This window comes from Felis catus, chromosome E1 (assembly GCF_018350175.1).
Source record: "Felis catus isolate Fca126 chromosome E1, F.catus_Fca126_mat1.0, whole genome shotgun sequence".
NCBI lineage: Eukaryota > Metazoa > Chordata > Mammalia > Carnivora > Felidae > Felis > Felis catus.
In genome coordinates this window covers 36,877,505-36,892,630 of record NC_058381.1, presented here as the reverse complement: position 1 = coordinate 36,892,630, position 15,126 = coordinate 36,877,505, and the positions used below count along the sequence as shown (strand labels likewise).

General features: G+C 36.8%; 1 protein-coding gene across 7 annotated transcripts in view; it reads right to left on the bottom strand.

The window, feature by feature from the left end:
- SKAP1 (src kinase associated phosphoprotein 1) overlaps positions 1–15,126 on the bottom strand; it is a 281,290-nt gene that overhangs the window by 195,888 nt on the left and 70,276 nt on the right. For all 7 annotated transcript variants that reach the window (XM_006940253.5, XM_045044377.1, XM_045044376.1 and 4 more), the window contains exon 4: positions 7,596–7,712. In XM_006940253.5, coding sequence (XP_006940315.1) covers positions 7,596–7,712 — 117 coding nt within the window. The remainder of the gene's footprint in view (positions 1–7,595; positions 7,713–15,126) is intronic.

Here is a 15,126-nt window from a genome sequence, read left to right as displayed (position 1 = left end):
AACACACATGTGGAAGGAAGGAAGCTTTGTGTTCTTCCACAGTGCGTACCATAAACACACACACATAAACTCCATCAGGGTTGACAGGAGTCATGTGCCTTTACTAAAGAAAAATATACCTGTGAGCAGCAAAGATGAAAGCAACTGTCTGAAGAATAAAAAGAAAATGAGATAAATACCGTTTGAATGCATGTATATATGCACGTATATTTATTTACATATTTGAATATGGAGAGCGACTATTTTGAGTCATATGCATTATTTTCACATCATAGAATAAAAAGGAACTAAAAATTCTAAATATCTTCATATAGTTTATGTAATTAAACACACACACACACACACACACACACACACACACACACACACAAAAATAGTGGGCTTGACCCTATCAGTGAGAAGGAAGCAAATAACTTGTTGTATTTAGGCCATTAACTCTCTCCACCTACTAGGGTACCAATGACCGAGCCTGCAATAGGTTTCTAACATTCTAACATTCCAAGTAGAGCAGCCCTAAAATATGCACATTTTCTTCCAAAGTCATCATCAGGATTTGGCCTAAGATTTACCTGATCAGTAAGGTCACTTACTGCTAACCACTGCGTCGTTAATTCACATACCTCAGTAAACACTGTAAGATGTGCAGTTTATTTATTCTGTGATACAACATGATTTAATACCAAAATCAGGCCTCATACATGACTCAGAGCAACAGGGGTCTCAAAGTGGCTTGTGAACAAACATTTTTTTTTTTTACTCCTTGAGCGGAAAGTCTATCAGGGGTGCTATGAGTAGACCAGCTTAATAAGTGGAAATTCTAGAGATAGGATTTCAGTTCAATAAGAGGAAACCTTTTAAAACAAATTACAGGTCTTTATAAGTATCTAATAACATGACCTTGAAAATGTAAAACAAAACACAGAAAAATGGATAAATCTACAACTATAATTGGAGATTTTAATGCCAAACTTTCAGCAGATAAAAGAAAAGCCAGGATATAAAAGATTTGAAGAATACTATTTATAAGTATACAAATAGTGAGTGTGTTAAATAAATACTGGGGGAGCCACACAGCACATAAGCATAAATTGATCATTACCAGGCCGCAAAAGAAATCTCAACAAAGTCCCAAGAATCTAAATAATATGTTCTTAGACTATAAGAACATAATATATGTTCTTATATTAGACTATAAGACTATAAGACTATATTAGACTTAGACTGTAAGACTTTAATATATGTTCTTAGACTATTTTTTCAAAATAGAAAAGCAGGTTTAAAAATCCCTGTAAACTAAAAACAAACCAAAATAAAAACTGGGAAAACACACACACACACACACACACACACACACACACACACACGCTTCTAAATAACACGTAGGTTTAAAAGGGTATCATCAAAGGAATTACAAAACACTTAGAAAGGAATTGTCAATTATAATGAAAGTAGCACATATCAAAGGATGCGGTTGAAGTGGTATTTAGAGGATAGGTTTTAGCTTTGAAAACATTTATTTTGTAAATGAACACTATATTTGGTAGAATAAAAGCAATAAGGAGAATGATATGTAAAGCCCATAAGAATGGGTGTTTGAGAGGAAAACTATGCAGCTAACCAAAACTCTTCACAATGCAGCACTCTATTGGAACCCTACCTCCACCCTCTACCGGTGGATTGGGTACTCCATTCTTGGCCAAGTAGTTAATTTCTCTAAACCTCAATTTTTCTTTTTTTACCTGTAAAATGGGGATAACAGGATCTTCTTTAGGCTGGTTTGAGAATTAAACGAGATGATCCACAACAAGCACTTAGGGTAGCACAGTGCTCAATAAATGGTTCCTGCTACTATCATCCTTTCCGACTCCCAGACGGCATGATTCTAACTTTGGTACAATGAAATTTAAGACAAACATGAACTCCAGCCAAAAAAGTCTAATCAATAAATTAAGTCCATTTTTATTTCAAAATACTAATACAGTTTTATTGAAAATACATTCTTCCTGCCATTAGGGAAGATATTAAAATACTATTCTCATCCTATTACTATAGAAATGAAACACACAAGGATCAACAAAAGCTAGTCTACTGTTGTTCATAATATCAAATCCAAAAACAGACTTCTATTTCAGAACTAAAATGAAAACAGCAATGTAAAAACAAGGAAAGCGCTAAACATAAAGCTGTGAAAGACGGATTCTCTTCATTTTCAAAATGTTCTATATATTTTCTAATGTACCTTTCAAAAGGGGCCTGGAGTTGAAAATGGCCTCTGTTAAATGGGTCTGCAATTTCTTTGAAATCAAGTAGCATGTAACAAATTGATCAAAAACAGGTTTTCACATATTCATGATTACTCTTCTCCAAAAACGGTTATAGCTATTTAACAATTCTGATTCTATTTTTCATTTCACTGGAGAATAAGAACTTTCTCTAACTTTTGACAGCCTGATGTAAAACTAAACTCTAAAAACATTCTTTCTTACTTCTTCCCAGATTTATTTGTCCAATATCCATTCATTCCTTTTTCTTTAATTAGAATGTGATAATACATAATACATAATAAATAATATACCGTTACAGACTCTGGGTTTCTTCTCCCAGAAAATAATTTTATTTTTTCTTTTTCTTCCAGAAGGAGTCACTATACCCTGTTTATAGAGTACCTTCCCCAACTGATCTGCAAAAAATATATATACGTACACTTATCTTTTAAAAATGTACACTAATGAAATAATTTTATGGACACATTAAAATCCATCGTATATTTTGGACAATGAAAGCAATTAGATCTTGAGCTTCATAGCTGGCTGGCTTTTGTACATTAATTATATCCAGTGTTTCATAGTAAACTTCAATATGGTAGAAACTACGCCTCCTTAGGTTTAGAAATCTAAATGTTATTACTTGTTAGTAAGTTTTCATTCCCATGCTGTGACTATGCTCTTATTTGTGGGTGTCTCTCCAGAGGGTATAGCCTGCTGTTCTTAGATTGAGGGCATTTGCAAAGGAAAAGGAGAAGAAATTGTGATTAGGGAGCAACATGCTCTCATTTTTATGCATGGTTTAGCCTGTAACCTTGGTTTTCTTTTTTCTTTTCTTTCTTTCTCTTTTTTTTTTTTTTTTTTTTTGAGCTGTGCACCTGGCCAGGTTTCTATATGCTTCTAGAGCCCTTTGTAGCCTTCACAAAAGCATGATCCAAACACGACACGCACCATGGTTATTGCTTCTCACACTGACGTTATGGGTGGATGGGTCAGACCGTGTGTCCTTTTATAATTGTACATTTAGGATACTGCTCTGGCTGGAGGTGGAATTCAACAAAGCTGAAATATTTTAACAGTGACATTTCATTTTCTAACAAAGATATAAAGTTCCAAAAGTCTAAAACAACGGACACAACAAAAAAAGTCAAAGAATATCTTTTCTTCCTAAAGGATCACCTTAGCTATTTCCCCAACAAATGAAGACATTTTTATATTTGTTCATTTGTCTGCTCATAACAGTGTGTTTTCCCAATGAGGTGGTAAACTCCATAGGACAGGGACTATGTCTGATTTTTTTACTGCATATTTCACTTACTGCTTAGCACAGTGCCTTGGTAGTACCTTGTAATCTCTAAATAAGTATTTAAAATAATGAATAAGTAGCATATCAAATGTTACTGTTCTCAATAATGGTAAAATCTAGTTATGTCTAGGATACAGCATTTACTGAAAATTTTAACATCTTTAAAACCTCGTTAATGTCACAGGAAATGTATGTATCTTTACTTTTTAGGGGAAGGAAACAAACATTTATCGTGCCCACTATGCATCAGGCACTCAGGTACTGTGCTGGTTTCAGTGCTTTGCAGAAACTCATATTAAAACATTATCTCCCTCTCTTTTTTCCCCCTTTGCTCCTTTGTTTCTTAGGTTCCACATATGAGTGAAATCGTACGGTATTTGTTTTCCTCTGACTGACTTGTTTTGCTTAGTGTAATACTCTCTAGCTTCATCTACGTCATTGCAAATGGCAAGGAAAAAAAAAAAAAGAAAAGAGAGAGGGAGGCAAACCATGAAATAGACTCTTACCTAAAGAGAACAAACTGACGGTTACGGGGGCGGGGGGGGGGGGGCGGGGGTGAGTGATACAGATGAAGGGGATTAAGGAGTGTACTTGTGATGTGCACTGGGTGTTGCGTGGGAGTGTTGAATCACTACATTGTGTCCCTGAAATTAATATTACACTGTATGTTATCTAACTGGAATTTAAATAAAAACTTTAAAAAAGTGAAATTTAAAAAATATTTTAAAATAAACATTATTTCAACATCCTACAATCAAATTTCTAACACATAAACAATCTATTCCTACCTCTGGCATTGACTGTGTCCCTTTGAGAATTCTCTTAACTTTTAGGCACAAAACTATAAATTAAAATCAATGAAGTAAGAATTTAATATTACTAATATAGTTAGCTCCTCTCTTATGGGGAACTATTATGGAGCAAAGTTTCCACCTTGGAATTTTCCAGATACTAGGTTTACTTCTTTTAACACTATTTTTTTTTTTAATTTCAACTATTTTTAATGAAACTACTTTTAAGCAAACTTTCCGTATCTGTATAGTCTTAACCAAAATGTCTGAAACATTTTTTTTAATGTTTATTTGTTTTTGAGACAGAGAGAGACAGAGCACGAGCAGGGTAGGGATAGAGAGAGAGAGGGAGACACAGAATCTGAAGCAGGCTCCAGGCTCTGAGATGCCAGCACAGGGCCCAATGCGGGGCTTGAACTCACAGACCGTGAGATCATGACCTGAACTGAAGTCAGATGCTTAACTGACTGAGCCACCCAGGTGCCCCCAAAATGTCTGAGACATTAATCCATCATCTTTATCTTTATCTTTATCTCCAACATAGATAAGGAGAGTGGTAAAGATAGTAGAGTGGTTAAAAGCAGAGATTCTAGAACTAGACTGCATAGGTATAAATCCTGGCACTATTGCTTACTAGCTGTGTGATCTTAGATAAGTTAACTTCCCTGGGTCTCCGTTTCCTTCTCTGTGAAATGAGGCTAATCCTAATATCTACCTCTTAGGGCTCTTCACAGGATTAAATGGTGATATATGCAAAGTACTTAGAACACAGATGCAAGGCACACAGTAAGTGCTCAATAAATGCTAGCTAAAAAAGTTTTACTTTATTAAGGCACTGAGCTCTTAGTTTGGGCCACTTATTTCTACAGTATGATATGGCCCCAGTGTTTTTAAGTTCCTATATAAATTTTATTTCTTTACAGATTTTGTTTTCTGTATAAGTTTTTAGTTGTTTTCTTGTTTCTCACCTCCATATTATTTAATTGATGCCTCTAAAGTGCCCCTTCTTCTAACTTGATGTTTCAACCTACTGTGGGTTGAGAAATCAAAACATGGTAATGGTTATAAATTTGTAAGGAGAGGAGGGGCGCCTGGGTGGTTCAGTCGGTTAAGTGTCTGACTTTGGCTCAGGCCGTGATCTCACGGTTCCTGGGTTCAAGCCCTGCATTGGGCTTCGTAGTGACAGCTCAGAGCCTGGAGCCTGCTTCGGATTCTGTGTCTCCCTCTCTGTCTCCCCCTCCCCTTCTTGTGGAGGTGCGTGCGCACATGTTCTCTCTCTCTCACTCTCTCTGAAATAATAAATGAATAAACTTAAAAAAAAAAAAAAGGAAATTTGTAAGAAGAGGAATCCCAGTGAGGGCCTCCGGGGTCTTCCCAAGAATATGATATGTAAGTGTTAACACAGCACTTGGGAACATCTATTCCCACTTAGAGGTCTTTCTGGCTAACTTATTGTGTTCTCAGCTGTGTTTGGGAAAGTTGGAAGTACCAAATAAGTGACCTATGGATTAATGAGGTGCTACTGTTCTAATTCTGTCAAGCATTAGGTTAATCAAAAACAAATGGAAGGTTGGTTTTTTTAATGTTTTGCACTGTTAATTTTCTAAAATTATAATAAACCACTAATGCAACTATTAAGCTTTCAATCCAAACAATGTTTTTAAGTGTAATACTTGAGTCAATATACAGATCCTAAATTGTAAGCCCCAATTTCTAAAACTTGGGTATTACTAACTGCGTTAGTATACAAATCTCAAGCAAAATAAAATGTTTCTGCACAATGGAATTCATAGTTCTGACGTGGAGAAAATATGAACCGTCGAATGGGCTAAATGAAATGAGATTTAATGGATAAGTGAACTAATATCACACCGTATATTAGCTAACTGGAATTTAAATAAAAGCTTCAGAAAAAAAAAAAGAATTAATGGATATGTTAAAAAGAGAAAGGAAGGGGCGCCTGGGTGGCGCAGTCGGTTAAGCGTCCGACTTCAGCCAGGTCACGATCTCGCGGTCCATGAGTTCGAGCCCCGCGTCGGGCTCTGGGCTGATGGCTCAGAGCCTGGAGCCTGTTTCCGATTCTGTGTCTCCCTCTCTCTCTGCCCCTCCCCCGTTCATGCTCTGTCTCTCTCTGTCCCCAAAATAAATAAACGTTGAAAAAAATAAATAAATAAAAAATAAAAAAATAAAAAGAGAAAGGAATTAGGGATTGTGAACTCTCGGCAAATGCCAAAGTCATAGGGAAATCTGACAGAAAAATAAATTAAAAGATTACAGGCTAATGAAGAGAAATAAGGAATAGTTTACCAACTTTACTCCCAATCCCTAAGTGAATAATATGATTCCAATTTAATATTCAGTTTAGTAGCATCTCTACCTTTTTCCCCCCACTGAAAAGGCACAAGAGAGGCTTTGGTAAGATAACCGTGTGCATCAGTGATGATCAAACCGTCTGTTCAAGTGGCCAGATGCCAGAAGAGGCACAGTGAACCCCCACCCTTGGGATATCTGAGCCTGAGCCAGAAACTAGCAGCCACTAAGACAAAATTTTTATATTCATGTATCTTAAAAATTAATGCATATTTTGCATCCCACTCTATTACATACCAATGTAATACAAAATTTAATATAAAAGTAATGTTTGTAACAGTTGAATTATTTAACTCCTCTCATTCCCAAATCTTCAAGGAAAATGAATGCTCCATGAAGATTTACATTGTGGTTCTTGTGGCTTCCACTTCCCTTTGAATAACACCAACATGGTCAGAGAGGGATAGGTGAGAAGCATGGATAAAAATCATATCTTACTATAATATTATCGGTTCAAGGGTCTCAAATAATCCACCACAAATCAATAATCCAATAATCGCCAAATGAAAGCTCCAATTCTCATGCAACACTGTGAAACTAAGAAAGCTGTAAGACGGTGAACTGGGCAATCTTAAAATGCCCTCTTAGCTTTTGAGCTACAGTTCTTATAAAAAGATCAATAACGACGTCTTCCTGCTCCAGCATGGAATTAGCGTTTCCCTAACTACATTAGCTTCAGAAGTATTGACTTACCTAGGAGGATCGGCACCACAACTAAACAAATAGTTGTTCTTTGCAAACTAGTGATTACCAATACAGAAAACTCACTGAAGTCAGCTTGGTTCAAAATGACAAAAGGCAAAGACACCAAGACAAAAAGTAACGAAGTGCGGCCAACCCAAGATCCAGGAAGATGACACTCACCCTCATCCTGATAATCGGGCAAAAAAGGTGCATCTGATGTGAGAGAGGGGCCATGAGTTCCACTATGGTTATCATCAGAGCTGTCCTGTCCAAGGAAACTTTCAGCTTGGTCTCCCCTGAGGGATAAAAAAGGACAAAAGTCAGGTCACACTTGGGACATCTTTATAAAGGTCTTCATAGATTTCTTCTGCCATTCACCCCAAAACCCCAAAAGATAACATGGCCACTATCCATTAACATATGAGAAAAAGATAAATAAGAACCAACTTACCTGGCTGGGAAATTTTCCATTCAACTAACTAGAACTTAGAAACGGTTATCAGAGAGTGGGGAGACCTCTTGCCACCAGAAAGAAACTTCTCCATCACACTTAAAATGAGAACACAGCTATATAAATATGCATTCGTATTTACTTGTCTTCCATTAATTACAGCCTTTACTCTGAATGCCTGTTTCTCTATATATTTCCAAATAGGATGGAATAAATCACACAAAGGGTTAACCTATACATAATATAATGTAACAAGGCCAGTATTCTTCCCTTCTCTGAAAACTAAGAGCCTTAAAAACAGAGAGAACCTAGACTTTGCTGGATTCTATTCCAATTTAAATCACTACTTGTTTTGCAATCTTAAGAAAGTTCTCTCTTTATAATTCTAGTTTACAGCCCATGCAACCAACCTCTTAGGAATTCTAAAAGCCCTAAGAAGGTAATGTTTGTTCTGTAAAATGGCTTTGATGAAAGGTAATGTATATGCAATACTGAATTATGCAATTAAAACAATGCTAATCCCTTTTGGGTGTTTTCAACATACATTGGATTATATTTTGTAGAAGTGGCCCATGCTATTATGATACTTTAAAAGGTTCAGATGGAAGATGTTCGATCATTCAGAAACCGGAAGAAAAGACTCTGCATTGCAAATGGTTTCCTTAAAATCCCCCAAACAGAGGTACAGTGTGCTGATAAAAGGACACCAACAGCTGCTCAGTTCATTTCACAAACATGAAAAGGGGATTTTCAACTGAATTTAATATTATCTCAAATACTAATTTCCAAAGGAAATCACCAATGCTAATCTCCGTAAACACTGTAGAGTTTTGGCCCTGGATTTCAACAAGGGAGCAGTGAAACCAAACAACCTACATAGAATCTGTATTGCCTCACTTTAAAGGTTTATTTCCTACAATTAAACTGGAAGGATAGGGAGGATATAAAATGATGAAAAGAGAATGGCTGTGGCCTTCTCTTTCCATAAATTAGATGATCGTATCTAGACTCCTCTACGAATACTCAATGGTAGGTAGCTTGTCCATAACTGAGTTGAACACCTGCATATACAGGACTTTAGAAATAAACTATGGGCTTTATTGTGGAAAAGAAAAGTTTAAAACAAGACAACAGCACCCACCACCACCACCTCACACAGTAGTTGCTGGTCAGAGCCAGAAGAAATGCTCTCCTTTATTAGGCTACTGATCAGGATACAAAGCTGATTACGGTTATGCTTAAAGTATCACTGCGAAATTTCGCCTTTATAACCAGAAAAAATTTCAAAACCTGGACTGAAGGTTAAATGACTCAAATTTTACATCACTACAAATCCACTGAAATTATATTATCAATACAACCTAATGGACTGCTTTGGCAAGTAACCTGAAAGTGAGCTGTGAGGTTAAAGGAATTTTAAAAATTTGAGCCAAACCAAAATCCATTAAAAAAAAAAAAAAAAAAAAAGAAGTAGCAGTTTGGGTTGCCAAGCAAAATTTAGCTTTTGTAGGATATATTGAACATTATCAACTATCGTTCTAGACTCAATTTTCTGCTGGCTTCAGAAATTTGCAAAACTACTCTTACATATTCTAGCATTCCAGACTTTATTTTTTTTAAATAAGCAGATCAGGAGGGGCTTTGTTTTGTTGTGTTTTAATTACTTACTTAATTTTTTAATTTTAGTAAAAGGCGAAAGATTTATGCGATCTGAAGAGAAACAAGAGCATAATTTTTTAATTTTAGAAAGAGAGAGTGCACGAGTGGGGGAGAGGGGCAGAGAGAGAGGTGGGGGAATGAATCCCAAACAGGCTCCATCCCACAAACCTAGGATCATGACTTGAGCTGAAATCAAGAGTTGGACGCTTGACTGAGCTACCTGGGCCCCCTGTTTTGTTGTATTTTAAATGAAAATTTTATTTTGGTATAATTTTAGATTTATTGTAAATATTGCAAAGATAGTACAGAGGGTTCCTGCACACCCTTCACCCAACTTCTCCCAATGTCAACTTCTTACATAACTAGGCTATGTCCAAACCAAGAAATTAACATTGGTACACTGCTATTACCTAAACTATAGACTTTATTTGGATTTCACCAGTGTTTCCACTAATGTTCTTTTTCTGTTCCAGAATCCAATTCAATTGGATTTAGAGTCTCCATTTAAAAAATCTCATCCAGGGGCGCCTGGGTGGCTCAGTCAGTTAGGCATCCAACTCTTGATCTTGGCTCAGGTCATGATCTCACAATTCGTGAGATGGAGCCCCGCATTGGGCTCTGTGCTGAGCATGGAGCCTGTTTGGGATTCTCTCTTTCCCTCTCTCTCTCTGCCCCTCCCCCACTCACACTTTCTCTGTTTCTCTCAAAATAAATAAACTTAAAAAAAAAAAATCTCGTCCAAAATACCTGCCTGAATTTGGCCTTTGATTTATCAACTTCAAATGGAAAAGTCACTTCCATGTGGTTCCTCTGGTTTCTGGACATAGTTACCCAAGGGGGGCTTTTAACAGCCAATCCTGTGCCAAATACAAGGCCATGCTTTTGTAAAGTATCAACAGCAAAGGTATACAACTCGATGCAGCAAAAACAGAGCCTGGGTCAGTACTAAAAATGGTTGTGGTGGGGGAAACATTTAAAAATATGTTTTACATCCAAGCATAATTAGTTCCTGATGATGGAAATGTTGCTAGAAGTGTTTTTAGTGTCACATCAAGTGGCCCAACTCCCTTGGGCACACACAGAAAAAAGCCTATAACAGTATATAAATAGACACTCCCGTGTAATTAAAATGATTACAACTACTCAAGATGCATGGGTGAAAAGTTTTATAGGAGAACTAGCAATTACTGTGGTCATTTTGGATTTGTTTAAGTTTAGAACATCATTTTTCCTTAAAACATAACCGCAAGTGGTCGCTGGATTCATCTGCAGCTCTGAGAATCGCAGTTCCAAGTGGCCACTACCGTTGTCCAGTGGGATCAGACATAAATGATCACAAACTATAGTGACAGACACTTCCATTCAGCAGCTCTACAATTAGGGCTTAGAACTCCATCTGCTTAGAGTGGCTTTCTCACAAGCAAGACCCCTTGCCACTAGAGACACACTTTCCCATTGCAACTTGCTCAGAATCAATATATTTCTACACAGATATATATTCTAACACACAATATCTCCATTAATCACATCCACCACCTCTGGTCCCTTTTCTTTGTATTTCTGTACAAGATCTGGGGAAACTATATCAAGTGTTCATCTGCTATTAGCTGGTAATTTGCTGCTCTACCCTAAGTGTCGTAAGAATTGGGCACCGGATACTCTCCTCAGTATATTCAATGGCAGTTCTCCTCTGAGTATCGTGCTGAGGGGCCTATAAGGGGGATGATTTCTCTATTGTTCGTTCCTGAGAGTCAAACTCAATTTCATCCATGCTCCATAGAATGATAAGTTGGGAATTTCTGAAGTTTGGAGCAGAAATATAAAGCAGCTTTGTGTCAGGTGTGAGGTAATTATTTGCTAGGGTTTCTGTGCTATTTGTTTTTATTCCCTGTGTTTTCATTAACAGTTAATGAGTCCCACCACCCCCCCCAACTCTGAAACAATAACTTGGCCACTAGAAGTTGGCTTTTTTCTGCCATGGATTCAACCAGCTGTTGCTGCTCCATAAACTTTATGGAGAAGTGAATTAGATTGCTAAAAACTTTCATTTCCTAATTCAATTCCAAATAAAACAGGGGGAAAAAATGAACCATGATGATGTTCCCCTTGTAACTATTTTGACTCATAGCAAACCCATCTGATTCTTAACTTACAGGTACTATTTAGGGACAAAAACAGGCCATAATGACAACTTTACCAAAGAACTGAAAACAGACTGAAAGCAGTTTAAGCATAAAAAGTAACATGACAGTTAACAAATAGATAAAACATATAAGTATATGTTTGCTTATTCAACATGTAAAGGCTCAATGGTTTTTCCACGTTAGTATGAAGCCATCATCTTTTACTTCTAATTAATTGTGAGCTCTATTATAAAGACTTTATTCACGTCTGCAACCAACTGTTTCTATGGTGTGGTTCAAAATTCCTAGGGTTTGCTATCACTTCACCAAGTACCTCTGGATAAAATCAGGAAATTGAAATTAATGTAGAATTGTCTGCAATTTTTTGTTCTTTGTTTTTATTGTTGCTGTTGGAAAGGAACACACGACTTCTGACTCTATTTAATATTTAAGAACCCATGAGACACACAGCTCCCTCTTTAAACTAATAAATCCTAAAGAAAATGCTATAAATAAAGGTCCCTGATCCAAATCCAGTTAGTTTTCATGCTTCATAGCATTAATATTGCCAGGTTTTCACAGACCAATTTAATGGTAATACAGTTCCCAAAGCTGAACTAAGGTAAGATTAGAAAAACTGCTGCTTATTATTCCTTATTATAACCATTCACCTAAGTTATTGAATGTAACACCAACTAGAATAGGTTGGGTACATATGTGCCCGTATATGTGAAATGTCCCTCACATGTAAATATGTTATGGAGCCCATTTGCAACACCAAAGCTAAAGTTCTGTCAACACTTGTGTTATAAATTAGATAACATTTTGCACACACTCATGCATTAGAAAATGTATGGTGTTTCCCACAGAACATCTTAGAAGCTTCACTGATTTCTAAATATCCATTTGGATTTACGTGGTTAGTCCTTGTGATTAATCCATGTGTAGTGAAGGTCTCAAATTCTTCTCCATTCGATGCAGCCTGACTTCCTGGCCATCCCCCGCCCCCCAACATCTAGCCATAACTCAATGTATAAATATTCTTTTTTTCCCCCAAGGCCCTGGCAGTGAGTGTAATAGTACTGAATGTCATTAAGTCTACAGAACAAATGATAGGTCAGGTAAAGAAAGTTCCCATTTATCATTCTTTTAAAAAGCTGCTCCAACTAGATCTTGAATGTACAAGAAATAAATTGAGCTTAACGTTAAGTTTTTTAGCTCATGATACTGTTTACTAATTGTATTATTTTCAACATGCTGATAATAACAGCCTTCTTAAGAACTTTTAGGGATATCATTGCAGAGAATAGCAGTCCAAATGATTAGAAATGGAATCAAATTGCTTAGACACTTATAGCACAGTCACTACAACATCTGTGAATCCAACAACCAAAAGTGCAGCATAGCTTAATAATATTTCAGAAATGAACTACACCTGTCAGTGGGGGGGTTGGACAGGAAAATACCCAGGGGAACAAACTGAAAAGTTTTTTTTCCCCCTCCTTCAAAAAAGTGGTCTTTTATGATGCAGTTTTTCATTTTGACCAGTAGGGTGGGCTGCAGTGTGTAGCATCATCCTAGTTCTTAAAAAAGAAAAAAAAAAAAAAAGGTAGCCACCAAGTGAACCTTCCTACTCCTCCCCCTCCCCCACCAGAAAACGCTGAGATTTTTAACCCTTTTTAGGTTTCACATAAGGCATAACTTCTGGACATTCACAAACTGGAGGGCTGGCAGCAACAAATACAAACCAGATAATTGTATATGTGACAACGCACACTTCATAAAGCAAATTATAGCCTGTCAGCAATCATTCTGGCTTTATAATAACACATTCTATCTACTACTGTTATCGTTCAACTGGTACTAAAATGGAGCCTGCTGGGTTAGAATATTTTCAATAGTAATGAGACTTTGACAGAATTCAAAACATGTAAACCTAAGTATCTGGTATATATGGATAAATACAATGTAAAATAAACGCATTTGTCATATGTCAACCAGGCGATCATAACCTGGAATTATTGGTGCATAGTTCTGTTTTCCTTGGACCACTGTATTTTTCAGTGTTTAATTCTTATTATGAAGCTATTCAACTGAATTCTCCACATGCTTTGACTTACAGGAGAAAGCTATAGCAAGAATAACAATACAACATCTTACTGAAGGCTTACTGGGTACAGGCTCTAGGTCAAGATTCTTCACATACTATCTCATTTAATTCTCAAGCTAATCCTGTGGTATGTTATTATCTCAAAGCTGCAGATAAAGAAATCGAAACACAGAGATTAAATAACTTACCTAAAGTCACATAAGTGACTCATAAGTGGCAGAGCTAGGCTTTGACCCCTTGTTGTCTGATTCCTAAGCTCTTGTTCTAATCCACTGAGCTGTACAGTCTTCAAAACTGTATGCTTCCTAAATCATGATCATTACTCAAAGGCAAAGCATACTGAATGACCGTCAATGACTTGGGTTTATGGCATATGCTATTAATTAGTGTTTTTTTTCTTTACTTGGGTGAAGTAAATCTATAATCAAAAGTATAAATCATTATAAATAGTAGTAATGCTAGTAACCACATTAGGCATTGAACTGATCAACAAAGCCAAATGTGGTCAGTGATTTCGTGAAGAAGGAGCTGGTTCAATTAACGGGTTCAAATTTATTGGAGTAGTATTGTCGCAGTGATTTTAATTTTAATTTTTTATATATTTTTTTATTTGACAGAGAGAAGCACTAACACAAGGTGGGGAGTGGGGCAGAGGGAGAGAGACAGAATCCCAGCAGAGGGGGAGGGAAAGAATCCCTCCACTCAGGGTGAAGCCTAACCCAGGGCTCAATCCCACAACCCTGGGATCATGACTCGAGCCGAAATCAAGAGCTGGACGCTCAACAGACTGAGCCACCCAGGAGCCCCTACAGTGATTTTTAAAATAACACCTTTTGGCATGGATTTCATGCTTACAAAAGATAGTCTTTTGTAAGTCTTACTGAAAACTTTGGGTTTTGTCCTATCAATATATTGAAATTTTTTTCCAGCATCTTCTGTTTGATTTTATTGAATCCTGGGTATTTTTGACCCTGCCTCATAGAAAATGGGCCAACACACTCCACACCCAAATGCAGTTCTGACCTGGCTTAATTAAAGAATGTACTTCCTTTCTGGCACTACACAGTAGGAAAATGCCTCAAAAAAGATGTAATTACATATGAATGCAGCAATTTTATGACTATTGGTTCATCCCGCTCTCTCCTCCCATCTTTTTTGTTTCCTTCTCCCAAATAACAAATTGTAGTAGTCTTTAGCAATGACTTCCAGTCCTGATGCATTCTAGGATCTATTATACCCCAGTTAGTTTACCCATATCTCTTCTTCTTGAGAGAAACCGTAAGGCCAGTTGGACCCCAGTATCTTCTGCTAAAGAAGAATAGAACTCCATGATCTATAGGGCGAAGATCAGATGTAAGAAAAGAATCC